This window comes from Malaclemys terrapin, chromosome 7, assembly GCF_027887155.1.
Source record: "Malaclemys terrapin pileata isolate rMalTer1 chromosome 7, rMalTer1.hap1, whole genome shotgun sequence".
In the NCBI taxonomy this organism is placed as follows: domain Eukaryota; kingdom Metazoa; phylum Chordata; order Testudines; family Emydidae; genus Malaclemys; species Malaclemys terrapin.
This window is the reverse complement of record NC_071511.1, coordinates 35,946,313-35,972,373: the sequence shown is the minus strand read 5'-3', so window position 1 is coordinate 35,972,373 and position 26,061 is coordinate 35,946,313. Positions and strand designations below refer to the sequence as shown.

Sequence of the window (26,061 nt, the reverse complement as noted above, 5' to 3'; positions counted from 1 at the left end):
TGAAATTAGGAAAGGCTTGAGTTTCCAAGGGGCCTCAATCTAACAATTAAATGTGCACCTCATGCATGCATGCAAATTAATAATGTTGGTCTGGGGGCAAGAGCAGGCAATTGGTCATCAGGTTCATGAGGTGAAATCCTGGATCCACTGAATTAAATGGGAGTTTTGCCATTGATTTAAATGGGACCAGGATTTCCCCCCTGATTTCTATCCCTGGATCTGCTACTGCCATGTTGTGTGATCTTTGGCAAGTCATTAACTTTATCTGCCTAACAAATTTATAAATTGTGAAGCACTTTGAGATCCTCAGATGAAAAGTGCTATAAAGCTGTCATTGAAAATCTGGGAAGGATAAAGCCTTTATTTAACATCAAAAATGCACAGTAGGTAATTGACATACTTACAAAAATCCTAATATGGTTTTACTTCTCATCACATTAAATAAAATTACTTTTATTCTGTGATCTTTTATAGTTTCCTTAATCCAGTTCACAGTGTAACCTTTCATCTTCAATTGATCTTTCATAATTCTTGTGTGCCACTAAAAGTCCAGTATAGATTCTCAAGTGTAAGAGAGCCTTTAGAAAAAACCCTAACCAAACATATTCATTGAAGTCCCAATGCGTGACAGCCTCAATACTGTCTATGGCTTGTAATTTTATACTGGCAGTGAACAAAAGCACTACTGCTCTCTGCTGGCTGAATTGTAGCTACTTGCATTCATATGCAGGGCTGCTTCTCCTTTGACTACCTGGCTCACGATGGATAAGGACCAATATAGCCCCTCTTTTCCTTTTAATTTAAGTAATAAACCATGAATCACAGAACACCCAAGTGGAAGTCATTCACAAAATACTTAATCTTTATTAAAAATAATAAAGCTAGAGTCTCTCTCATCCCATTTGTACACATTGTTTGTGATAACTAACTTGTTTGCTACTGGAATGACTCACTGCAAAGCATATCTAACAATAGAGGCCTGAGATCTACCCCTAGTGTTGAGAGTGCAGCCAGAGATGTACTACACTACCATGATTCATTTACAAATATATAGCATTTGTTATGCTGCACTTATCTATTGGCATATCAGATCAAGTCCCCTGCCTCTGGCAATCGCCAGTAATGTGCAATAGCCTGTACTGGTGGGAGCTAACTCTGGAGTTCAATTTGTAGTTGCTCCTCTGCACCTCTTGTTCTAAAGGTGGGGGAGGGATAGCTCAGTGGTTTGAGCATTGGCCTGCTAAACCCAGGGTTGTGAGTTCAATCCTTGAGGGGGCCACTTGGGAATCTGGGGCAAAATCAGTACTTGGTCCTGCTAGTGAAGGCAGGGAGCTGGACTTGATGACCTTTCAAGGTCCCTTCCAGTTCTAGGAGATAGGATATCTCCATTATTTATTTTTTTTTAAAGCACTTCAAATCCATATATGTTGTATAGCAATTATTTGACCTACCAGTGAAATGGCAGCTTTCTAACATCTCAAGCAACCCACACAACTTAGCACAGAAAAAAGAAGGGGGAATTTAGGTAGCAGAGTGTAATAATCTATCTTTCAATTTGGCCAAGAATTGTAATATCCACAAATAGGGAGGACCTCTGTGTTACATCTCATGTGAAAGACAGCACAGTGCCTTCTAACCTCATGCAGGGCCACTGATTCTGTAGTAACTCAGGGTGACATCCACTGAATTGTCAACAGGAAGCATTTAAAGTATGGCTTGGAAAGTCACCCATCCAAGTACAGAGCAAATCCAGCCTTAGTGTGTAGAGTGACAGGCACGGGCAGCATAACTTCTGCTGGCAGCCTGAGTGGGGCTGTCAGCTCTGTGCGACCCTTTCCAGCTGTACCTATTTGCAGGCCCCTTTCAGCTTTTTTTTTTTTTTTTTTTTTTTTTTTTTTTTTACACTCAGCCCTTGCTCTGTGACAGGGCCATAAAAGGTGGACTACAAGCCATCAGGAACAGTATCCTCGATAATGTCACGGCAAACCTGGTGGCTGAACATTGCAACTTTGTCCTCACCCACAACTATTTCACATTTGGGGACAATATATACCTTCAAGTCAGTGGTACTGCTATGGGTACCCGCATGGCCCCACAGTATGCCAACATTTTTATGGTTGACTTAGAACAACGCTTCCTTAACTCTCGTCCCCTAATACCCCTACCCTACTTGTGCTACATTGATGACATCTTCATCATCTGGACCCATGGAAGAAGGCCTTGAGGAATTCCACCATGATTTCAACAATTTCCATCCCACCATCAACCTCAGCCTAGACCAATCCACACAAGTGGTCCATTTCCTTGACACTATAGTGCTAATAAGAGATGGTCACATAAACACCACCCTATACCGGAAACCTACTGACTGCTATACTTACCTACATGCCTCCAGCTTCCATCCAGGACACACCACACGATCCATTGTCTACAGCCAAGCTCTAAGATACAACCGCATTTGCTCCAATCCCTCAGACAGAGACAAACATCTACAAGATCTCTATCAAGCATTCTTAAAACTACAATACCCACCTACTGAAGTGAAAAAACAGATTGACAGAGCCAGAAGAGTACCCAGAAGTCACCTACTACAAGACAGGCCCAACAAAGAAAATAACAGAACGCCACTAGCCATTACCTTCAGCCCCCAACTAAAACCTCTCCAGCGCATCATCAAAGAACTACAACCTATCCTGAAAGATGATCCCTCACTCTCACAGATCTTGGGAGACAGACCTGTCCTCGCTTACAGACAGCCCCCCCAACCTGAAGCAAATACTCACCAGCAACCACAGAACAAAAACACTAACCCAGGAACCTATCCTTGCAACAAAACCCCATGCCAACTCTGTCCACATATCTATTCATAGGACCTAATCACATCAGCCACACCATCAGGGGCTCATTCACCTGCACATCTACCAATGTGATATATGCCATCATGTGCCAGCAATGCCCCTCTGCCATGTACATTGACCAAACCGGACAGTCTCTAAGCAAAAGAATAAATGGACACAAATCTGACATCAGGAATCATAACATTTAAAAACCAGTAGGAGAACACTTCAACCTCTCTGGCCATTCAGTAACAGATTTAAAGGTGGCAATTTTGCAACAGAAAAGCTTCAAAAACAGACTCCAACGAGAAACTGCTGAACTTGAATTGATATGCAAACTAGATACTATCAACTTAGGCTTAAATAGAGACTGGGAATGGCTGAGCCATTACACACATTGAATCTATTTCCCCCATGTTAAGTATCCTCACAGCTTCTTGTCAAACTGTCTTAAATGGGCTATCTTGATTATCACTACAAAAGTTTTTTTTCCTCCTGCTGACATCAGTTCATCTTAATTAATTAGCCTCTTAGAGTTGGTTGGGCAACTCCCACCTTTTCATGTTCTCTGTATGTATATACATCCTCACTATATGTTCCATTCTATGCATCAGATGAAGTGGGGTGTAGCCCACGAAAGCTTATGCTCAAATAAATTTGTTAACCTCTAAGCTGCCACAAATACTCCTGTATCAGAGAGGTAACTGTGTTAGTCTGGATCTGTAAAAAGCAACAGAGTCTCCTGTGGCACCTTTAAGACTAACAGATGTATTGGAGCGTAAGCTTTCGTGGGTGAATACCCACTTCGTCAGATGCATGCCTATGCACCCACCAACGCTTATGCTCCAATACATCTGTTAGTCTTAAAGGTGCCACAGGACTCTCTCTTGCTTTTTACAAATACTCCTGTTCTTCTTGGGGCAAGAGACTGTTCCACCTCACTTCTCCCTCTCCCCTCAGCCCAGCGCCCCCTTTCCTAGCTCCTGCCCCCCAGCCCAGGGCCCCTCCCCGCATCCTTGCCTAGCCAGGGCCGCCCGCTCCGTCCTGGCCGGGCCTCTCGCGTCTCCTCCTCCCGCCCGCGGTGTGGGGCGGCTCCGCGCGGCTCGGCCCCTCCCCTCCCGCGGCGGAGCGCTGGCTGGCAGAAGGCGGCCGGGGGGATGTGAGTAGCTGACGCGATCTAGGCTGGCCCGGGCCTTGTTAGACAGGCGGGGCCACGCCCGGCCCCTCCCGGCGCGGCGGGGGCCTCTCTCCCTGAGTCGGGACAGTGGTTGTGGCGCCGCCGGGAGGGAGGGAGCAGACCCCGGGCCGGAGGAGGGGGCTGCAGCGCTCCAGGCCTGGCTGCCCGGCCCAGGCCCCGTCAGGGCCCCCATGGTCGCTGTCACCGCCCCGTAGGCAGGTGGGGTTGACTCAAAGCCAGTCCTGGCCTGGCTGGCAGGCACCGGCCTGTATCGCCCCGGGGGGCGGAGCCTGCCGGGGACCGTCCTTGCAGGTGACGGCAGCGGGATTTGAACGAGCCCAGGAGACGCCAAGCGCCGGCCTCCTGCCCAACCCTCCCCCTTACCTGTCCCGCTCCAGGGAGACCCTCCCTTGCTGCTCCGCTCCCAGCTTCCTCTGCACCAGCCTTTCACCCTTTGATCACGCCAAGCATCTTGTTTCTGCAGTACCCGTCGCTCCAGAGTCTCTGTGTTTCCCCTCCCAAGTCAGTTTCCTCCACTTGTCCAACATCAGCTTTTTTTCTCTGACCTGCTTCACGGTAGCTCCACTGTTTTGTACCACAGTCTCCAGCACAGCTCTTGGTGGAACAGCCTTTTTGCGTTGCTCTGCTTCATCCATTGGTTATTTATTATTCTAGCGCATCTGACCATCCATCTTTCCTCGCATCTCATAATCTCTCTTTCCCTTAGCTGTTATTCTTGGCATTATTTTAATAGATGTAGTCAAGGTGAAATGTGATCAGTTTTAAAAATGAGTTAAAAGTAGTTTCAGGTACTAAACCTGCTCCTGAAAATTATGTAATAAATTTTTGGTGATTTTCAAGACCCTTTGTAATACTGGAAATAAACATGCAAACTTAAGGACCCACCCACTTCCTAAAGCTTTAAGTAATTTATGGAGAACCCAAGAGTACCTTTACCAATTTTTGTGGTTTTACAGCAGGATGGACTGATTTCAATCACCATTTTTAATAATGATTTGAAATCAACAAACAGGAAACTTTATTTAAATAATTGATTTTAATCCGTTTTTCCATTTGTACATCTTATTTTCCTGAAGAAAGGTAGAATCTCATTAGTCAATAACCCTTAAAACAAGTTGATGTACAGCTAAATATAGCTTTTACACTAAATTTGGTACTTCATTTTGCTAAGTAGGAGGATAACCATATCTATACACATTTATTTAAGCAATATATATAGCTTAACATACATTTATTCAGATTCTTAATTTTTATCTTTTTATTATGTTAGAAAATGACAACTGATGCATTTATTATTTACTAGGTTAATTTGTTATTTGTGATTTCTGCCAAACTGCAATTGGATGGAAATTGGAATACAATTAAAAAAGCACAAAACCAGCATTTTAAAATTGTTTTTATTAAGTAAACCAAACTGCCTTAAATGTTTTGGATACAGAAGAAAAAAAGTAAGTTATCAAAACATGTTGAAAATAAATAATTTATTAATCGCAGGTATTATCATGGTTAGTAAATTGAACTGATTGTTTCTGGCATTGTGTCCTTCAAGACATTAGAATTAGTAGATCTCATCCTCTCACACCTTGTTTTTATTCATAGATAGGAAGAGGAAAACAAGCTTTTATGCTTTTTAAGCTTCCACTTGGTTTCTTAACTTTGTATGAATTAGTCTTTGAACTAAACTAGTTGAATATACTGAAAAGCAAAATATGTTCTTTCGACTACTGTCAAAAGCTGGTTGTAGCACTTCAACAAACTTTGGTTCCAGGTGCTTAGCTTAGTGATTTTCACCAGTTCAGTGATTTGACTTTTTTTTAAATTTCATCTGCAAGTGTATTGCTTAATATTTTCTTTATTTAATGTACATGATTTTTAAAGAATATAGTAAGTTTAGGCCTTAACATTAGTTTGCCATAATTTCAAATTTAATTTTAAATACTTTTCTTTTAAAAATAAACAATTAATTTAAATTAAAAATCCATTTAAAAAAAAATGAATCTTAATCCATCCTGAATTACAGCCATATTTTCCTGAGGTTTTTGTTTGTGTTTAATTTCTCTCCATTGTTGTGTGAAAAATAACCCACACAGACAAAAGGGAGAACTGATTATAAAAAAAAGTGGTGTCCGATTCTGGAAAGAACCTCTTCCCCCAATATTTTTCCTGTTATCTCCAGGAATTGTAGGTATTAATTTTAATATAGTAGGTAAAATATTTTTAGACTGAGGCGTGATTTTAAAAAAATGTTCTTTTAATTCTGCAAGAGGTACAGTTTGTATGAAAGACAATAGAACAATCACAACGTGATTCTGTAGTCCTGACTCAGGAAGAATTTCTAACAATCTCTGTGGAAGTTTTGTGTGAATCAAGTTTACAGTTTGGACCCTAAATTTCCAGTGTGTTTTGTATTTCCATAGAGTTTTAGGTTTGGTTGAGCATCTTTCCTTACTTATATACTTAATGTGTAGGGACAGTACATTTTGACTTGTATTTAGAAACAAAACTTTGAAACTTGAGCCTAGTAAATCAAAATAAACTTTAGATTATGTCAAGGGAAAAACTGGACCTAAGTTTTAAAAATTAAAATGGGTTAGTGTTTAATCAACCTGGAGAAGGGTGGAACAGGTAGAAATGGAACTCAGTTTTGTCAATAATTGAATTTAGTGCTGGAATGAGTTAATGTACATAATCATTTGCATCTTCTTTGTGTGTTTTGACATACTGCTTAATTCAGGTGCTTGGACATAAGTAGGGCCCTACCAAATTCACAGTCCATTTTGGTCAATTTCATGGCCAGGGGTTTTTAAAATGAGTCAATATCATGTTTTCAGATGTTTACATCTGAAATTTCACGGTGTTGTAATCTGTGGGGGTCCAGACCCAAAAGGCAGTCAGGGTGGGAAGGTTGCAGGGCTATTGCGGGGGGGGATGGTCATGGGATTGCCACGCTTACTTCTGCCCTGCTGCTGGCAGGGATGTTGTCTTCAGAGGTGGGCAGCCCCAGAGGGAAGCCTGCTGGCCAGACACTTAGCTCTAAAGCCAGAGCCAGGGCCAGCAGCAATGCGGAAGTGAGGGTGGCAGGGTTTGGGGAGGGTGGGTTACCATATGTTTGGTTTTCCCAGCCGTCTTCCACCCGAATGGGGGAGATGACAGCTGGAGCCGCAGCCTCCCCGCACGGCTCTCTCAGGCTGAAGTGGCTCCATTGCACTCCCTGCCCGGCTGCCAGGGAAAGTGGCCAAACATGCTGGAGGGGAGGCACAGGGAGAGAAGGACAGAGCCCCTGTCCCCAGCAGGCCAATCCGGGGGGCCCTTGACACCCTCCATACTCCTCTACGCATAGCCTCTGAGATAAGGTTTTGGAACTAATTAATAAACAGTAATAAGTCACCAGGAGCAGATGGTATTCATCCGAGAGTTCTGAAGGAATTCAAATATGAAACTGCAGAACTATTAACTGTGGTATTTGACCTATCACTTAAATCAGCTTTTGTACCAGATGACTGGAGGATAGCTAATGTGATGCTAATTTTTAATAAAGGCTTCAGAGGCGATCCTGGCAATTACAGGCCGGTAAGCCTAACTTCCGTACTAGGCAAATTGGTTGAAACTATAGTAGAGAACAGCATTATCAGACACATAGCTGAAACACAATTTGTTGGGGAAGAGTCAACACAGCTTTTATAAAAGGTAATCATGGCACACCAATTTATTAGAATTCTTTGAGGGGTCAATAAACATGTAGACAAGGGTGATCCAGTGGATATAGTGTACTTGGACTTTTAAAAAGCCTTTGACAAGGTCCATCACAAAAGGCTCTTAAGCAAAGTTAAGGAGTCATGAGATAAGAGGAAAGGTCCTCTCATGGATCAGTAACTGGTTAAAAGACAGGATACAATGGGTAGGAATAAATGGTCAGTTTTTCAGAATGGAGAGAGGTAAATAGTTGTGTCCCCCAGGGATCTGTACTAGGACTAGTGCTGTTCAACATATTCATAAATGATCTGGAAAAGTGGGGAAACAGTGAGGTGGCAAAGTTTGCAGATGATTCAGAATTACCCAAGAGAGTTACACAGGGATTTCACAAAACTGGGTAACTGGGCAACAAAATGGCAGATGAAATTCAATGTTGATAAATACAAAGTAATGCGTAGTGGAAAACATAATTCCAACTATACATACAGAGTGATGGGGTCCAAATTAGCTATTAATACTCAGAAAAAGAATCTCTGAGTCATTGTGGATAGTTCTCTGAAAACATCTGCTTAATGTGCAATGACAGAAAAACTAATGAAGTGTTAGAAACCATTAGGAAAGGGATGGCTAATAAGACAGTAAATATCATAATGCCGCTATATAAGTTCATGGTATGCCCAAACCTTGATACTGCATGCACTTCTGATTGCCCCATCTGAAAAAAGGGAAAAGGTACAGAGAAGGGCAACAAAAACGATTAAGGGCATGGAACAGCTTTCGTATGCGGAGAGATTAAAAAGACTGGGACTATTCATTTTATAAAAGAGACAGTGGGGGGATATGTTAGAGGCCTATAAAATCATGAATGGAATGGAGAAAGTGAATAAGGAATTATTTACTCCTTCACATAATACAAGAACCAGGGGTCACCCAATGCAATTAATAGGCAGCAGGTTTAAAATAAAAGGAAGTACTTCTTCACACAATGCAGTCAACCTGTGGAGTTTGTTGGCCAGTGATGTTGTGAAGGCAGAAGCTATAATTGGATTAAAAAATGTATTAGATAAGTTCCTGGAGGATAGGTCCATCAGTTACTATTAGCCAAGATGGTCATGGGTGCAACCCCATGCTCTGAGTGTCCCTGTGTCTCTGACTGCCAGATGTTGGGACTGGATGATGGGATGGATCAGTTGATAATTGCCCTGTTCTGTTCATTCCCTTTGAAGCATTTGATGTTGACCACTGTCAGAATACAAGATACTGGACTGGAAAGACCATTGGTCTGATCCAGTGTGGCCATTCTTATGTTCTCAACAAGCCAGACAATGGCCCCACTGCTTAACGTGGGGTGGGGTCATTAGATTTTCCTTTACCAATTGTTAGGAAGAGTGATAGTTCTATTATTTTTTCCCCTTAAGGCCTCACAGAACTGAGCTGTATCATGAAGTTCCACCAACATGCTGGCCCATTGTATATTCTCCAGACTACAACATCACATTTATGGGATTGGAGAAGCTACATCCGTTTGATGCAGGGAAATGGGGGAAAGTAATCAATTTCTTGAAAGGTAACATAATGACAAGGTTACACTTATTATTCAACTTTTGTTTAAATAGTGTTAAACTGACACTTGTGCAAAGAAAATGGGACAGAAGTAATTGCATGCAGGCTCTATAAACATTAACTATAGTTAGTGCTAATATAGACAATAGCTGCTGTACATTACTGTCTGTCTTGCTTTTTCTTTCTGGGCAAACCATGATTTTTTCTTTTTAAATACTTTATATTCTTTGTAATACTTTAGTGTCTGTGAAACCACAAACTTAAATCTCAGCAAGGTTAACTTGCCCTTAACATTTCTTATGTAAATTGAGGTCTATGCACTTTACACTGTTGACGCTCTTGCAAGTGAGAATTTAAAAACTGAGATTCTATCTGATCTGCTTGGACATTAAAGAAACCGCAGCGGTTTTCTTTAAAAGCATAGGTTTATTCCACTGTCCTTGGCACTTTCTTCACCACTGTCCTTGGCACTTTCTTCCCCACCAATATTTTGCCAAGAACTTTCCACCCCAGTTGTGGCTGCATTTCTGTGGTGCTGTGTGTATGTAGAGTGAAACTCACATAATGGTTGTCAGTTTCACTCTGCCATTGGGTTTGAAAAACAGCAGGATAAATAACTAGTTGGTTAATTTCATTCTGACCCACTGCTGGGCAAAACTATGAGCAACAGCAAAAGTACAGGAGTTGCCTGTATAAAGACTCATGAAGGCAGAAATGCATTAGTAGGTTATTTTCAAATCGTAAAAACTAGAATCTCTTTAATGGTAGCTTCACATGCAAAATTCCAATCACTGCAGAAAGTTCCCTACTTTTCAATAACAGAGGATCAAGTGAATTTTTCAGATTCTGCCAAAGTACTTCACAAACTGTATATGGTAGAGAAGATCCCAAATTCATGCCAACTGTTGGACTCTAACAGGGAACTCTTGTGCTGATTCAGGTGTAGAAGGCAAAGGCCCTATGTTTTTAGAGTACAGAGCATCCTGTTGGTACTCAGTAAATTATTTATCCTCAGAACAGGTGCAATACGGGACGAAAAAGTGCAAGTATACCAGATCTGCTGCATCCACATCTGTTAGAGTTCAATCTCGATACCCATTTAATTTTTAGTCTCTCTGAGACTATCAGAAAGAAGGCCAAATTAATGCCAGTTGACGCGTATTCTGAGAGACTGCCTTTTGACATATACTATCAAACAGTTGTCAGACACAGATGACCCCTATCCACAAAAGACCACTTTACCAACTGACTCTGTTCTGTTTTTCAAACCATAATGATGTAATGAACATTTTGACATTTAATGTACTTAGTGTTAATTGTGGTTACAAATTGATTACTAAATGTTTTCTATCAGTACTAGATTACAAGGTGATGAGAGGGGAAGATAAATTAATAAAAGGTTGTCTTTATACACTGGAAGCAGATGCTGTTTTGCGGTTCCAGTTACTATTTATTTTAAAGCTAATCCTGAAACTAAAACTGCACGATGGCTCCACAATTCTACTGAAATGAATGAAAAAAAAATCTTATGCATTGTGATCCTTGTAAACATGTAAAATACTTGACTTCCAAGGGGAAGCACTGAGTATGACTGAATGTAACTGGAGCATTTTGGTTGCTTCAATCTCTCTTTGGAACAGTATAGCAGAAGAGAGAACGTTCCACCCTGACTCTTACCACTAAAAAAGTTTTAATGACTAGCTTGCTGCATTAAATTATATATGGTGTGAATCTGACTTATTCTTGAGATTGCTGATGGAACCTAATATATTTCAAATTAAGAAGCAAATCACATTTCAGGAAGAAGGAGACTAACTGTGGCTTGCATATATCCATTCCTTACTATTTCATAATATTGTTGTGATAATTAATGTGTAAAGTGCTTTGAGGTCATCTGATAGAGGCATAAAGATTAGCATGCTGAGAGACACTAATATTGCTGTTTACACAGATGAAAAGTTCTGTGCAGAAATGCTGTTGGGAATTTCAAATATAAGAATTAAGGTCAGAGCTTGTAAAACTTCAACACCTTTCCACCCGAGAACTGAGATTACTTGGCCATGTCAAAAACACCTGTCAAACACACCATGCCCAAGCCAGTGGCCCACCCAGAGCCATGCCTATTGCTTTGACATTGCCACATATTCATTCTTTCGTCAATAAAGCAACTCTGACTCTGCATGAATTAAATTCTTCCCCTCAGGGGTGCATTAAATGCATTCTGATATTCTCCCCAGTTAATTAATTCTGGGATCTTTCCCAGTCCCCCTCTTCAGTCAATGAATCTTGACTTCCATCCCTCCATCCCCCAATTAATGAACACTGGGGCCTTCTGCCTTTGTTGAGCTCCTCTGAGGTTGCTGCCCTTCTGGACACATTGGTGTTTCTTCCAGCTCCTCTTCTTCATGTGGACACCTCTGCTCTTCACTCTCCAGTTCCTCAAGTTAAATCTGATGGCCCCAGATGTAGAGAAAGTACCCCGCTTCTTCATGTGGACACCTCTGCTCTTCACTCTCCAGTTCCTCAAGTTAAATCTGATGGCCCCAGATGTAGAGATAGTACCCCTCTTCTTCATGTGGACACCTCTGCTCTTCACACTCCAGTTCCTCAAGGAAAAACTGATGGCCCCAGATATAGAGAAAGTAAATAAGGAAAAGTTATTTACTTGTTCCCATAATACAAGAACTAGGGGCCACCAAATGAAATTAATGGGCAGCAGGTTTAAAACAAATAAAAGGAAGTTCTTCTTCACACAGCGCACAGTCGACTTGTGGAACTCCTTGCCTGAGGAGGTTGTGAAGGCCAGGACTATAACAGTGTTTAAAAGAGAACTGGATAAATTCATGGAGGTTAAGTCTGTTAATGGATATTAGCCAGGATGGGTTAGGAAGGGGTGTCCCTAGCCTCTGTTTGTCAGAGAGTGGAGATGGATAGCAGGAGAAAGATCACCTGATCATTGCCTGTTGGGTTCACTCCCTCTGGGGCACCTGGCATTGGCCATTGTCAGTAGACAGGATAGTGGGCTAGATGGACCTTTGGTTTGACCCAGTATGGCCATTCTTATGTTCAGTCTCTTTTCTCCCATTTCGTAGAAGAGAAGGGGCACTCTGTTCCCTGCATCCCCTGACTGGAAAACTACTAGAGGCATTTTGGCTACTCTGTTCTGATACTCACTTCTCCCTTCAGGAAAGAAGTTGTTGCCTCCTTGGCCCTGCTCATCTAGGAAAAATTTCTACGTGAGCTGGGTGAATTGGCAAGGTGGGTTTTTCAAGCCTTGGTCAGTAGGAACACAAAAGTTCTACCAGTACAGACTTTGTTGCAGATATTCTTTTATACTATGCCAGTGGAAACAAAATCCGTCAGATTGCATTCTTTTTGCACCGGCGTTAAGAAGGCTTTTCACAAAGTGTAGTTGCTCAGCAGACACATACTCTGGTACTATATAATATAAACAATTATAGAGACAAGGTAGGTGAGGTAATATCTTTTATTGGGCCAACTTCTGTTGGTGAGAGAGACAAGCTTTTGAGCTTACACAGAGCTCTTCTTTAGGTCTGGGAAGAGCTCTGTGTAACCTGGAAAGCTTGTCTCTCTCAGCAACAAAAGTTGGTCCAATAAAAGATATTAATTCACCCACCATGTCTCTCTAATATCCTGGGACCAACATGGCTACAGCAACACTGCATAAACAATTATGTGATGATCACTGGTGTTATACTTTTAACAGTTGATCACCATAGATAAAGCATGCATAACTGTTCTCCACCATGGGTGTTGCTTAGTCATCCCTGATGCACTGAAACGAAGTTTGGTATACCGTCCAGCAAATGTATCCACATATGTTCCTGTTTGCGTTAAAAATATCACATATATATATCTATATCTATCTATATATATATATCTCCATGTACAGACATCTTGGGGTGATATTTAGGAAAGCAGTACACCTCTACCCCAATATAATGCTGTCCTCAGGAGCCAAAAAATCTTACCGCCTTATAGGTGAAACCACGTTATATTGAACTTGCTTTGATCCACCGGAATGCACAGCCCCGCCCCTCCAGAGCGCTGCTTTACCGCGTTATATTCGAATTCGTGTTATAGCGGGTCGCGTTATATTGGGGTAGAGGTGTAGTTTGTACTGGTAAAACTTAATTTTATGTAAGCCTTTGGGCCACCAAATATGGAGCAAGTAATTGCTCCCAGGCTTCTGCAAATTAAATATCAATAGGGGTTTGACAATGTTAAATGTACCAATTAAGCCTAGATGTTCACTTCTTATCAGAACTCCCTAAGTAATTATTATTCTTTGAATTTTGGCATTTCCTGCTCTGATGATTCAGTGAATTAAATGTCAGTGCTCGACTGTGGAATTTGCAGTAAAATATATTAAAGAATCAAGGTGAATAATTGCTGATACCAGGACCAGAGTTTTCAAATTGTATCCATGTTTAAACTATGAGTGCCCTTTGGATATTTATTCTGGTGTTTAGCCTCATCTGTCTTCTATTCTAAAACCTTCACTGCCTACCTTTCCTTTCCAGTTTAAACAAAGAAATTAGCACTTTGAAATTATAAAGTGGCCTATGAGCATTATTAAATTCTTATCATTATTTTAGTTTTATCCATAAACAATTTTGTTATATTATTTATGTGATTAATAACTTGTGTAGAGTCTGTGTTTGAAGCATTTATTAGCACTTTGAATCAAAAGTCCATGTAATGCAAAGTACTGTAGGAGCTCCAACACCTACAAGCCAGATTCTAAAATTGTAGAGAAAAATTGGAAAGTTCAACAATGCTGAATAACAATTTTTCTTCCTCCTTTTTTTTTCTGCTGTTTCAGAAGAAAAACTAATTGCAGATGACTTGATTGTACAAGCACGAGAAGCTACTGAAGAAGATCTGTTGGTTGTCCACACAAGACGCTACCTGAATAAATTAAAGGTGCTGTACCCACTGGTTATCTTTGAAATACACCTTTTGGAATTTATTTCAAGCAGTAGATGTCCTGCCACTGGCATAATGTTGCTTCCTTCTTCCTGGTCAGTGCCTGTTATTAATGAACCAGCAAATTCCAGTTTAGCAGTTTACCAGAGCTATATTCTGGATTTTCCCTCTAATTTTTTAACTCTTTTTCAGTTATTGTTTCAAATTCAGACCTCTGTTTGTCATAGTGCACAACATTTAAAAGTTCGGTGATAATTGTTGAAATTGGTACTGGAAGTCAAGTCTCTACATCAGCAGAATTGTCAAGCTGTCAGTAATCTTAAAATTACGTTGGATACAGATTAGGGCTGCGCCTATATCTTGAGGTGAAGGGCAACTGAGCAGTGGTGCCACTAAGACTTATTAACTGTATCCTACAATATTTTCTTCCTTTCCTAGCAATAAGTGACAGCATAAATGAGATCTAAACATAATCTAGACTAAAATATTTCTGTTCTGTATTTGGGAAAAAAACAGATGATACCATATAGTGATGATAACACTCTTTCTATTCCACTTTTAACTCTGGAGGGTGCTAAACAGAAGCTATTAAAGCTAGACATTTTTAAATCAACAGGTCCAGATAATTTGCATCCAAGAGTTTTAAAAGGACTGGCCTAGGAGCTCACTGGACCATTAATGTTGACCTTCAATAAGTCTTGGAGCAATGGGGAAGTTTCAGAAGACTGGGAAAAAGCCTATGTTGTACCATTTTTTAAAAAGGGTAGTTTTAGGCCTATCAACCTGACATCAATCCCTGTCAAAATAATGCAGCGGTTGATACAGGACTTGATCAATAAAGGATGAAAGGAGGGCACCATGATTAGTGCAAATCAATATTAATTAGCTCCTGTCAAGCTAAATTGATGTCTTTTCTGATGAGATTCCACATTTGGTTGATAAAGGGAATAGTGTTGATATAATATACTTAGACTTCTCTTAGGTGTTTGACTTGGTACTACACAACATTTTGATTAAAAATCTAGAACAATATAAAATTAACATGGCACACATTAAATGGCTTAAAAACTGGCTAACTGAGAAGTCTCAAAATATAATTGCAAACAGGGAATCATCATGAAGCAACTCTGTTTCCACTGGGGTCCCGCAGAGATTGCATTTTTTATCATTGACCTAAAGAAAACATAAAATTATCACTAATAAAGTTTGCAGATGATACAAAAATTGGGGGATTAGTAAATAATGAAGAGGACAAGTCACTGATTCAGAGTGAGCTGGGTCACTTGGTAAACAGGGCGCAAGCAAACAATATGCATAAAATGTAAATGTATGTATCTGGGGACAAAGAATGTACGCCATATTTACAGCCTGGGGGATTCTATCCTGGGAAGCATGGACTCTGAAAAAGATTTGGGGGTCATAGTGGATAATCAGCTGAACATGAGCTCCCAGTGTGATGCTATGGACAGAAGAGCTAATGCAATCCTGGAGAGAGAAAAAAAATCAGCTGAACCAGGTTATTTGAAATTTGTTAAATAATTAAGCAATATAAGCATGTTAAGATATATACAAGTATTTATACTAATACTACAAATACAGATCAGCAGAATGAGTGCTATACATTTTTATATCAGGAGGTAGCCGTGTTAGTCTGTATCCACAAAAACAACAAGGAGTCTGGCGGCACCTTAAAGACTAACAGATTTATTTAGGCATAAGCTTTCGTGGGTAAAAAAAATCACTTCTTCAGATGCATGGAGAAGAATCTGAATAAGTGAGGTTTTTTACCCATGAAAGCTTATGCCCAAATAAATCTGTTAGTCTTTAAGGTGCCACTGGACTCCTTGTTTTTATACATTTTTATAGTTGTTTCCAGGTTCCCTTCAATATCTTTCCCAGGTGTAGTCAGTCTAAAATTGAAATATACAGAAGACAGCTATATGCTGTAATATATATATATGCAGAATGACTACTAACAAAGCAAAACTTCATTAAGTTCTCCTATAACTTCTCTGGCAGGCTTATTTGAAATGTAGATAAAAGTCTTATAAATGCCTCCGAGACAGAAGCATCCGCCAACATAAATCCTTCCATTTAGCTTTTCTGTCTAACCTTGATTCTGAAGTTATATTCTCTTCCCTCATCTCCTTTGAAAATCTGCTTTTCAAATGTTCAAATCTCCAATGTTGCCCAGATATTCCACTGCCTTAGCTTCATGGCTAAAATCCTCCTCTGTGCCTTCCTCCTCTTGCCATGACCATAGCCTCTCCCTTTGGCTTCCCGTGAGCTCTTCAGATTCCAGCATGTCCAATATGTCGCTTCCTCCTTTCTCACTTGAGCTATCATTGTTTATTATACGACCCAAAGGACTAGGAGCGTGATATAATTTACCAGCGACAGGGTCCCTCCTTTCCAAAGGGTTTAGAGCAACACCACAATTGATAACAGACATAGGGTAGATAAGGGGAGGGAAGAACAATCATAGGAATGCTTGTTTTTTTCTATGTAGTTGTCCTGTAGGATCCCTCTGTGTTTTTAATATTTAATTGCTTGGTGGTTTTGGAATCAGAGTTGGATTTAATTTTTTTTTTTAAATATTAAGACGTGACCAATCCACCCCTGTCCTTAAACAAGTGCACTGGCTCTTAGGATTCAGCTAAAAATTGCCCTTCTTTTTTAACTGCCTGATACGGCACCCATTGAAGTCTGTGGCAAAGCTTTCATTGACAACAGTGGTGCAGGATCAAGCCCTAAAACTCTCCCTGGATTTGTCCTAGCTTTACCTTGTAGACAATATACATGTCTGCTTACCTCACTGTTCAGTATGTTTGCTTAGCACCGGCCTGCTGTTTGTCCCATCGTATAGTCCTGCCACTGTTGGTACAAGATGTTTCTTGTTCATAGCTCCTGGCATTTGGGACAGCTTTTCTTAGGCTCTGAACTTAGAGTTTCCTTTTTTTAAAAAAAGTTCCAGTTGAAAATGCCTTTTAAATCCCCTTATCCCTTTGCTAGAATTTTTTGTTGTAACGTTGTAACTATCTTTTCTCTGTAAAGCATTTTGAAATAAACTTTTATGAAAGATAATGGACAAAATAGAGTTGTATTTTAAGTATATCAGAAAAATTCATAAGCCTAAAAACAATTGGTAATCAGGCTACTACCAGCCTCATTATAGAATAATCTTGTGTAGAATGTAGATTACCCCTCAGCATGGTAAACAAATGTACCGTTGTCACGGAAAGTGTGGGAAGAGGATTAAAGGCTCTGGTGGAAAACTCAAAATATAGAAGGGAAGATGAGAGAGACTACGGTGCTACATAGACTATGGGAGCTGGTTTTGCTTTACAGCCGTGTCACCCTAAAATGTACATAATCAAAAGCAATACTTTCATGTTAGGTTTTCCAGTCACTTAAACAAAGTGAGTTTTGCCCTTGTAGTTTGATAGCATCCAAGCCCCCAAAGGAACTACATCTTTATTGCATATCTTTGAACACTCCATAATAATAAAAAAAGGAGACATTGCATAATGGCAAGTGAAATGTGCAGGAATGAAGACTTTTAGTGGGCTGCTCTCAAAGGAGAGGGCTGAAATGTAGACTTTACCATGAATGCTTCTATCACTTGGAATGGACTTAATGTAACTGGTTGGTTGTGTCTTATTCTCTTCAGCAACAAACTTAACATGTTGAAGTCATCCTGCTAATTGTACTCATTTTTGTTTTTTCTTGTGCTCCAGGCAGAATGACTTTTTGGCAAATTTAAGTGAGCATAAGGAAATTAGTAACATTTGAAACACAATTAATTTCCTCCATAGCTCTAGGGTTCTAGTCTTTACAAGGGTAAATTCTGTTTAATTTTAGAATAAAGTGCTATAGTAGTTAGAGTAAATGTTGAATAGAGCATTAAAAACAGAATATACTATACTAGTTGTTCTTCTACAAATAATAATTGCTTAATGGGTTTAGGTTTTATGTAATTTTAGGAAGGCATTTGTTTAGGAATTTCTTTGTGCCAGTCTGTTGAAAAAAGAGGCTTCAAGAGAGGTATGTAGCACTGGAATACAAAAGAATAGAGAGACAAAAGTGTGCTCAAGGGTGAGAGAGACCTTAATTACAATCTTGCGTGCCATCTGTATTTGAAGGCTCACAATGCCAGTTGATATCGCTACGTATTAATACTGAATAGAGAGTGTTCACTGACTATTCTAATTGTAAAAAGATTATTTTTGTTGAAATATCTTTCTTTGAAAATGTACTAGAAAAAAGATGCTGTGGACAGAATGAGATAGATGAATACAGATGACATAGAATGTGAATTTAGAAACTCTCCAACTGTATTTGTAAGTAGAAAATAGTGATCTTATACGCTGTAATTCAGAAGGAGCTGCTCTGAGTTTGCCGTCATTGCTTTTGGACAATGAAAGCAGGCTTGAAATCTCATTTTTTGAGCACTGTATTCATCTGCCTAGTGGCTCCTTTCCTCATGTGATGTTGGTCACTCATGTTGCTTCCTATTAATCTTTAAACTTCTTGACTCACCTGTTATAATCTCACTTGATGCTTCATGCCTTATTGATTCTGTTCTTACCAGAGCTTCTCTCATTATTGAGCCTTGGTTCCATAGGACCACCCAGCATACATGTATTAAATAATTTCTTGAGGCAAGAAAGGAGGCACCACGTGCATAGCATGGTTCTAAGTGCCATACAGGTGTTCCTAATATCTATGAGGAGGACAGCTTTACAGTCATCGACCTCAGTGGACTCTGAGGTCTCAGTGGTCAAAAGTAAGGCTATGTTTTAGTCACGGGTATTTTTTAGTAAAAGTCATGGGTCACGGGCAGTAAAACAAAAGCCTGTCTATGACTTTTACTATATACCCCTAACTAAAACTTGGGCCTGGGTGTTGTGGGTGCTGGGGGTGGTGGTGGCTCAGGACCTTCACTGGTGCTGGGGGGGACATGGGCGGTGTCGTGCAGCCTGGGACCTGTGCAGGGGAGGGGAGACGGGCAGCGACCCAGGACCCCCGCTGGTCCCTGGGTAGGGCGGGTGGCGACGCACGACCCAGGACCCCTGCTGGTGCTGGGAGAGGGGAGGGTTGGCAGGGCTGGTAGGCTTCCTACCCAGCTCCGACCAGCATGTCCCTGCACTCCTAGGTGGAGGGGCGGCCAGGAGGACTCCACACACTGCTCCTGCCACAAATGTCGGCTCTGCAGTTCCCATTGGCTGGGAATTGCAGATCCACCTGGCCCCTCCGCCTAGTTGCTGCAGGGACATGCAGGTGGGAGCTGGGGAGCTCCCCACCCCAGGTAAGTGCCTCCCTGCACCCCAACTCCCTGCCCCAGCCCTGAGTCCCCTACCACTCACCCAAACTGATGCTGCTGGCCACTGCAAAAGTCACAGAGATCACGGAAAGTCACAGAATCCATGACTTCCATGACCTCTGTGACAGACATGCAGCCTTAGTCATAAGCTACAGACTCTCACCTTATACGTGATTGACAATTGACCTCCTTACCTCTCTGGCATGGTGGCAGTCCAGGGAGAAATTGCAATTACAAATAAACTTCCAAACTGTAGTGACCAGCGTCACTCCTGTTTTGGGTCTGAAAACCTACTTGGGAGACTACACACTCAGAGTACTTTGTCTAGGAACTATAGCTACATATAAATGTTCTGGGAGAAAGTGCAGTCCTAAATATATTAAGGACATTCAGAAGCCTAGTATCCCAGAGGGTAATCATAATGGAAATGGATAAGCAAGCCACCTTATTTACAAACAGAGGGTATCAGAACATTCCTTCTGTGCTGGAAAGCCCTACTAGTGTTGGGAGTGAGTGCTTCTTGTCCTCTAACTAGCAAGAAAGGAAAAAATAGTTACAGACTGGCTAAACTGTTTGTTAGTGGAGTCAGATGAATTGTCTCTGAGCCAGGAGGTTGTGGACCGTATCTTTCTCAAGATACTAGATACAATGCCCCTGAACAAAAGGTAGTGGTGTTCCACACAAAGCTGTGGAAAGAGGTTACATTGTTATGGAGACACGTTCTCTATCTATTTGTGAGGGAAGGTTGCATGTGAATTCCTATTAATACTTCTGATAGCAATGGCCCTGACCAGGTTCAGGATAAACAAAGATTCACTTATCTTCATAGCCCCCACTCTCTAAAACAAGTACGGTTTTCAAACTTGTCTTGGACAAAGAAGGCTAGTTCCATTAGGCTAACAGTCTTGTCACATCTGAATGCACAGGATAATGGCATCTTTCTACATACCATCTCTTCCTGTCTGTATGGCTCCTGCAACTATAGAAATCAAGAGGCATGACTTGTGAGCTGTCCCGTGTTCTTTTGGTTGCTTGGTAGGAGTTTGCTAGAAGGACTTACAGTTTGAAAGTGTAAAAGTTTTAAGGTCTGGTGTGAAAAGGCCCACACAAAGTCTGCTTGACTGCCTTTTAACTCAGACAAGTGAAGGACAGATCTACAAACAGCAGATCTAAGCCCATGCTCTGATGAGCAATGAGAGCTGCTCATATTACCCGGAATGCAGAGTGGAGTGTCAGTCATGAGAATGCTGTAGCAAAACTGAAGGTGAGGTAGAGAGCCCCTGGAAAATTCCCTACTTCTGTGGGGAGACAGGTGGACATTCACTGTGTTAGTAGCAGCCGAAGAGGCTGACCTAAGATCTTTTGATGGGGAGAAGACAGGCTGAAGGGCAGTTGGAGGGGATATAAGATAGGACTGAGGGGACAGATCAGGAAGAACTCTTGTAAACTGAATTTTTAAGTGGAATAATTATGCTTTTTAGTATCTGTATATCTTTAACTGAAAAGTTGTCCAGAGATATATGGGTTTTCCTTCACATCCTTTAGTAAAAGCATAGTTCTAGTTGCAGAATGTGACCCTGGAGATTTTCAGATGCTTCCTGGAAGGCTTTAGGTCCCTAAGGCAATAAATGAATTATGAAGAATTTACCTTTAATATTTGTATCCATCTTGCTCCAACATTTGTGTTATATAAAGAAATACTTTATCCATTTACTTCAAATCAGCACTCTGAAATTTCAAAAAGAAATAAGCACCAATAACCCTAAGAAATATTTGGCACCCTGTAAATCTTACACTTCTGGGATGCACAAAATAGAAACAATTTACTGTTTTACAATAACACGTGTGAGTGAACACTGTGATAGAAATTACCTGTGCAAACTGGATCACTCTTTTGCTTGTGTCTCAGTGGAATGTAAGGTGGTGTTCTTCTGGGAATGTTATAACACATAGGCTGTTCCACACCATAGGCTGTAAGAGCAATTGATCAATTTATATAATTACAAATTAAGTTAAGTTTATAAAAAAAAAACTTATTAACTTTTTGTATGTGGAAACCCAAATTGGTCATTCTTGGCACACACAAAAAATGTCCCAGACGCTCTGATTTTTAGTTTGATGTATGTCTTTTATGAAACACATGTTATTTACAACAGGAAATGGAGAGCAATCAATTATACAATTCAGTATAAAAAATTCTATTGTCTATATTTATTGTACAAACACACATTGTTTTATTGCTATGAAATTATGACAATATTTCAGAAACTTTACTGTGGGTAATATGCATATTCACCCATATATATATATATATATATAAAAATACAAGGTAAAACAATAAACATCTTCAGATATCCTTAGACTTCTTTTAGCCAGTTCCATGGACAGCAGTAGTTATTTCTCTGTGGCTCCAAATTCCTACAGATTTTTGTATGAAAATCCCTCAGGTCATGCAGCTGTCATTATGATGCTCTCACTGTCTCTGTTTTTAATAAGCATTTTTGATATATCATTTTTTTTTCTCACCTTGACTTTTTTTTACATTGTTTTTTTATGTTAACTGACAAACTTTTTGTAATGGTCATTGGTTATTTACTTTTCTTAACTTTTATAAAAAGTTCTTGAAATCAGTTAATTGATTTTGACTGTCACTTAGATTCTTGGGCAAATAGCTATCAAATTAAGATCGCTAGGAATTCCTGCAGAAAATATTATTTGTAAGGTAATGTAGTGTGACTATATACATGGAAATTCAATTAAAGAAGGCGGCTTAATTATAGATAAGTAAAACATGTATGCTGAAAGGTGGTGGAAGTATTCTCTCACATTTGGTATTGGCTGGGGTTGTCATTAGTTCAGTCTAGTGTGCTTTACTACTCAGACTTTTGCTTTGTAACTTTGGTCATCTGGCATTAGTCACCTGGATACTTGCTTTACTGATCATAAGATGCCTTTGTTAGGTAACTTTGGCATCTGGCTCCATAAGAATCACTGATAAAAACTGTCCTCTATCTTAAGAATATTAATAAAATCCCATTTTTAAAAAGTAAGAGAAAGTTAAGGGTGAATGGTTAATCACTCAAGACAAGAAATGTTAAGATTAACGTTATATGCACAGATTTAAGTGTCTCTTGTACATGTACAGTATGGTGGTCTTACTTGTACGAGCAGATACCATTTCACGAATGCAATAAATATCATATACATTTTTTCTCTATAACTTCAGATAAATATGCAACATTTTATAGTGCTGGGCATTGCTTCGCATATGCCAGAATTCAAGCTATCTACATGCAAGATGCGATAAGGACTTCTGGACAACCCTGTCTAATTTATTGCACACCTTAGACGAATGTAGAAAATACTGCATAAGATGACATTGTATTATGTGAGAAATGGTCTGCAATCATGCAAATTAGAGTATACTGTAAAGTAGAAGTACAAGAGAGTAGAGTTAAGCTGCTAAGTTTAACTTTACCACATCTTGACTTCTGAACGTTTACATATGCAGTCTTAATCTTCTCTTAACATGCTTTTTTAATGGCATTTCCTAGGTTTCGTAAATAGAAAAAAAAGAAATTCCATTACCTGAAACTGATTTATTAGACACCACCCTAACACTCTGTCTTGCGCAGAGTTCATTCTAAATTGTTAATAACAGAGAGGAAGAGCTCATAACCATTTCATATTTCCCCCTTTTTTTCAAAATGCCAAATGTATGAATTTTTTTTGTCAAAATGTAGAATTCTGAGAAATTTTGACAAGCCTCGATGCTTATCCTGGAGACCCGCTTATTGAGCTTTCTGTGATTCATTGTTTACTGCACAGCAAATGTGGCAGGGGTCTTATGGCTTCATGCAGGGCCTAATCCAGTCAGGTGTTGAGAAAATATTGGGAGGTTATTTGCAATCTCAGTTCCTATAGCAGGAACTGAAAATAGAGCGCAGCACCTCGTGCCATTATACTCTTAAGTCTTAACCTAAAAACAAGGTTTTTCAAATATTTTCAGAGTGGACCTACGGACCAGTTAGTTTAACTTCTGTGCCAGGGAAGATGGTGGGATAACTCACATGACTGGAGTACTGTCATGGATGGATATAAACTGTTCAGGAAGGACAGGCAGGGCAGAAAAGGTGGGGGAGTTGCGTTGTATGTAAGAGAGGAGTATGACTGCTCAGAGCTCCGGTATGATACTGCAGAAAAACCTGAGAGTCTCTGGATAAAGTTGAGAAGTGTGAGCAACAAGGGTGATGTCGTGGTTGGAGTCTGCTATAGACCGCCAGACCAGGGGGACGAGGTGGACGAGGCTTTCTTCTGGCAACTAGCAGAAGTTGCTAGATCACAGGCCCTGGTTCTCATGGGAGACTTTAATCACTCTGATATCTGCTGGGAGAGCAATACAGCGGTGCACAGGCAATCCAGGAAATTTTTGGAAAGTGTAGGGGACAATTTCCTGGTGCAAGTGCTGGAGGAACCAACTAGGGGCAAAGCTTTTCTTGACCTGCTGCTCACAAACAGGGAAGAACTAGTAGGGGAAGCAAAAGTGGATGGGAACCTGGGAGGCAGTGACCATGAGATGGTCGAGTTCAGGATCCTGACACAAGGAAGAAAGGAGAGCAGCAGAATACGGACCTTGAACTTCAGAAAAGCAGACTTTGACTCCCTCAGGGAACAGATGGGCAGGATCCCCTGGGAGAATAACATGAAGGGCAAAGGGGTCCAGGAGAGCTGGCTGTATTTTAAAGAATCCTTATTGAGGTTGCAGGAACAAACCATCCCGATGTGTAGAAAGAATAGTAAATATGGCAGGCGACCAGCTTGGCTAAACAGTGTAATCCTTGCTGATCTTAAACGCAAAAAAGAGGCTTATAAGGAGTGGAAGATTGGACAAATGACCAGGGAGGAGTATAAAAATATTGCTCAGGCGTGCAGGAGTGAAATCAGGAAGGCCAAATCACACTTGGAGTTGCAGTTAGCAAGAGATGTTAAGAGTAACAAGAAGGGTTTCTTCAGGTATGTTAGCAACAAGAAGAAAATCAAGGAAAGTGTGGGCCCCTTACTGAATGAGGGAGGCAACCTAGTGACCGAGGATGTGGAAAAAGCTAATGTACTCAATGATTTTTTTGCCTCTGTCTTCACGCACAAGGTCAGCTCCCAGATTGCTGCACTGGGCAGTACAGCATGGGGAGAAGGTGGCCAACCCTCTGTGGAGAAAGAAGTGGTGCGGGACTATTTAGAAAAACTGGACGTGCACAAGTCCATGGGGCCGGATGCGCTGCATCCGAGGGTGCTAAAGGAGTTGGCGGGTGAGATTGCAGAGCCATTAGCCATTATTTTTGAAAACTCATGGCGATCGGGGGAGGTCCCAGATGACTGGAAAAAGGCTAATGTAGTGCCCATCTTTAAAAAAGGGAAGAAGGAGGATCCGGGGAACTACAGGCCAGTCAGCCTCACCTCAGTCCCTGGAAAAATCATGGAGCAGGTCCTCAAGGAATCAATTATGAAACATTTAGAGGAGAGGAAAGTGATCAGGAACAGTCAGCATGGATTCACGAAGGGGAAGTCGTGCCTGACTAACCTAATTGCCTTCTATGATGAGATAACTGGCTCTGTGGATGAGGGGAAAGCAGTGGATGTGTTATTTCTTGACTTTAGCAAAGCTTTTGATACTGTCTCCCACAGTATTCTTGCCACCAAGTTAAAGAAGTATGGGCTGGATGAATGGACTGTAAGGTGGATAGAAAGCTGGCTAGATCGTCGGGCTCAACGGGTAGTGATCAATGGCTCCATGTCTAGTTGGCAGCCGGTTTCAAGTGGAGTGCCCCAAGGGTCGGTCCTGGGGCCGGTTTTGTTTAATATCTTTATTAATGATCTGGAGGATGGTGTGGACTGCACTCTCAGCAAGTTTGCAGATGACACTAAACTAGGAGGCGTGGTAGATACACTAGAGGGTAGGGATCGGATACAGAGGGACCTAGACAAATTAGAGGATTGGGCAGAAAAAAACCTGATGACGTTCAACAAGGACAAGTGCAGAGTCCTGCACTTAGGACGGAAGAATCCCATGCACTGCTACAGACTAGGGACCGAATGGCTAGGTAGCAGTTCTGCTGAAAAGGACCTAGGGGTCACAGTGGACGAGAAGCTGGATATGAGTCAACAGTGTGCTCTTGTTGCCAAGAAGGCTAACGGCATTTTGGGCTGTATAAGTAGGGGCATTGCCAGCAGATCGAGGAACGTGATCGTTCCCCTTTATTCGACATTGGTGAGGCCTCATCTGGAATACTGTGTCCAGTTTTGGTCCCCACACTACAAGAAGGATGTGGAAAAATTGGAAAGAGTCCAGCGGAGGGCAACAAAAATGATTAGGGGTCTGGAGCACATGACTTATGAGGAGAGGCTGAGAGAACTGGGATTGTTTAGTCTCCAGAAGAGAAGAATGAGGGGGGATTTGATAGCAGCCTTCAACTACCTGAAGGGGGGTTCCAAAGAGGATG

At 40.9% G+C, this 26,061-nt stretch overlaps 1 protein-coding gene across 3 annotated transcripts in view; it reads left to right on the top strand.

Moving 5' to 3' along the window:
* Positions 1–3,964: 3,964 nt before the first annotated feature.
* Positions 3,965–26,061, top strand: part of HDAC11 (histone deacetylase 11) — a 71,566-nt gene continuing 49,469 nt past the window's right edge. Inside the window, exons 1-4 of one of the 3 annotated variants that reach the window (XM_054033912.1) lie at positions 3,965–3,996; positions 9,147–9,295; positions 12,478–12,549; positions 14,138–14,238. In XM_054033912.1, coding sequence (XP_053889887.1) covers positions 3,995–3,996; positions 9,147–9,295; positions 12,478–12,549; positions 14,138–14,238 — 324 coding nt within the window. In that variant the 5' untranslated portion in view covers positions 3,965–3,994. The other 2 variants (XM_054033913.1, XM_054033914.1) reach the window with 2 other exon arrangements.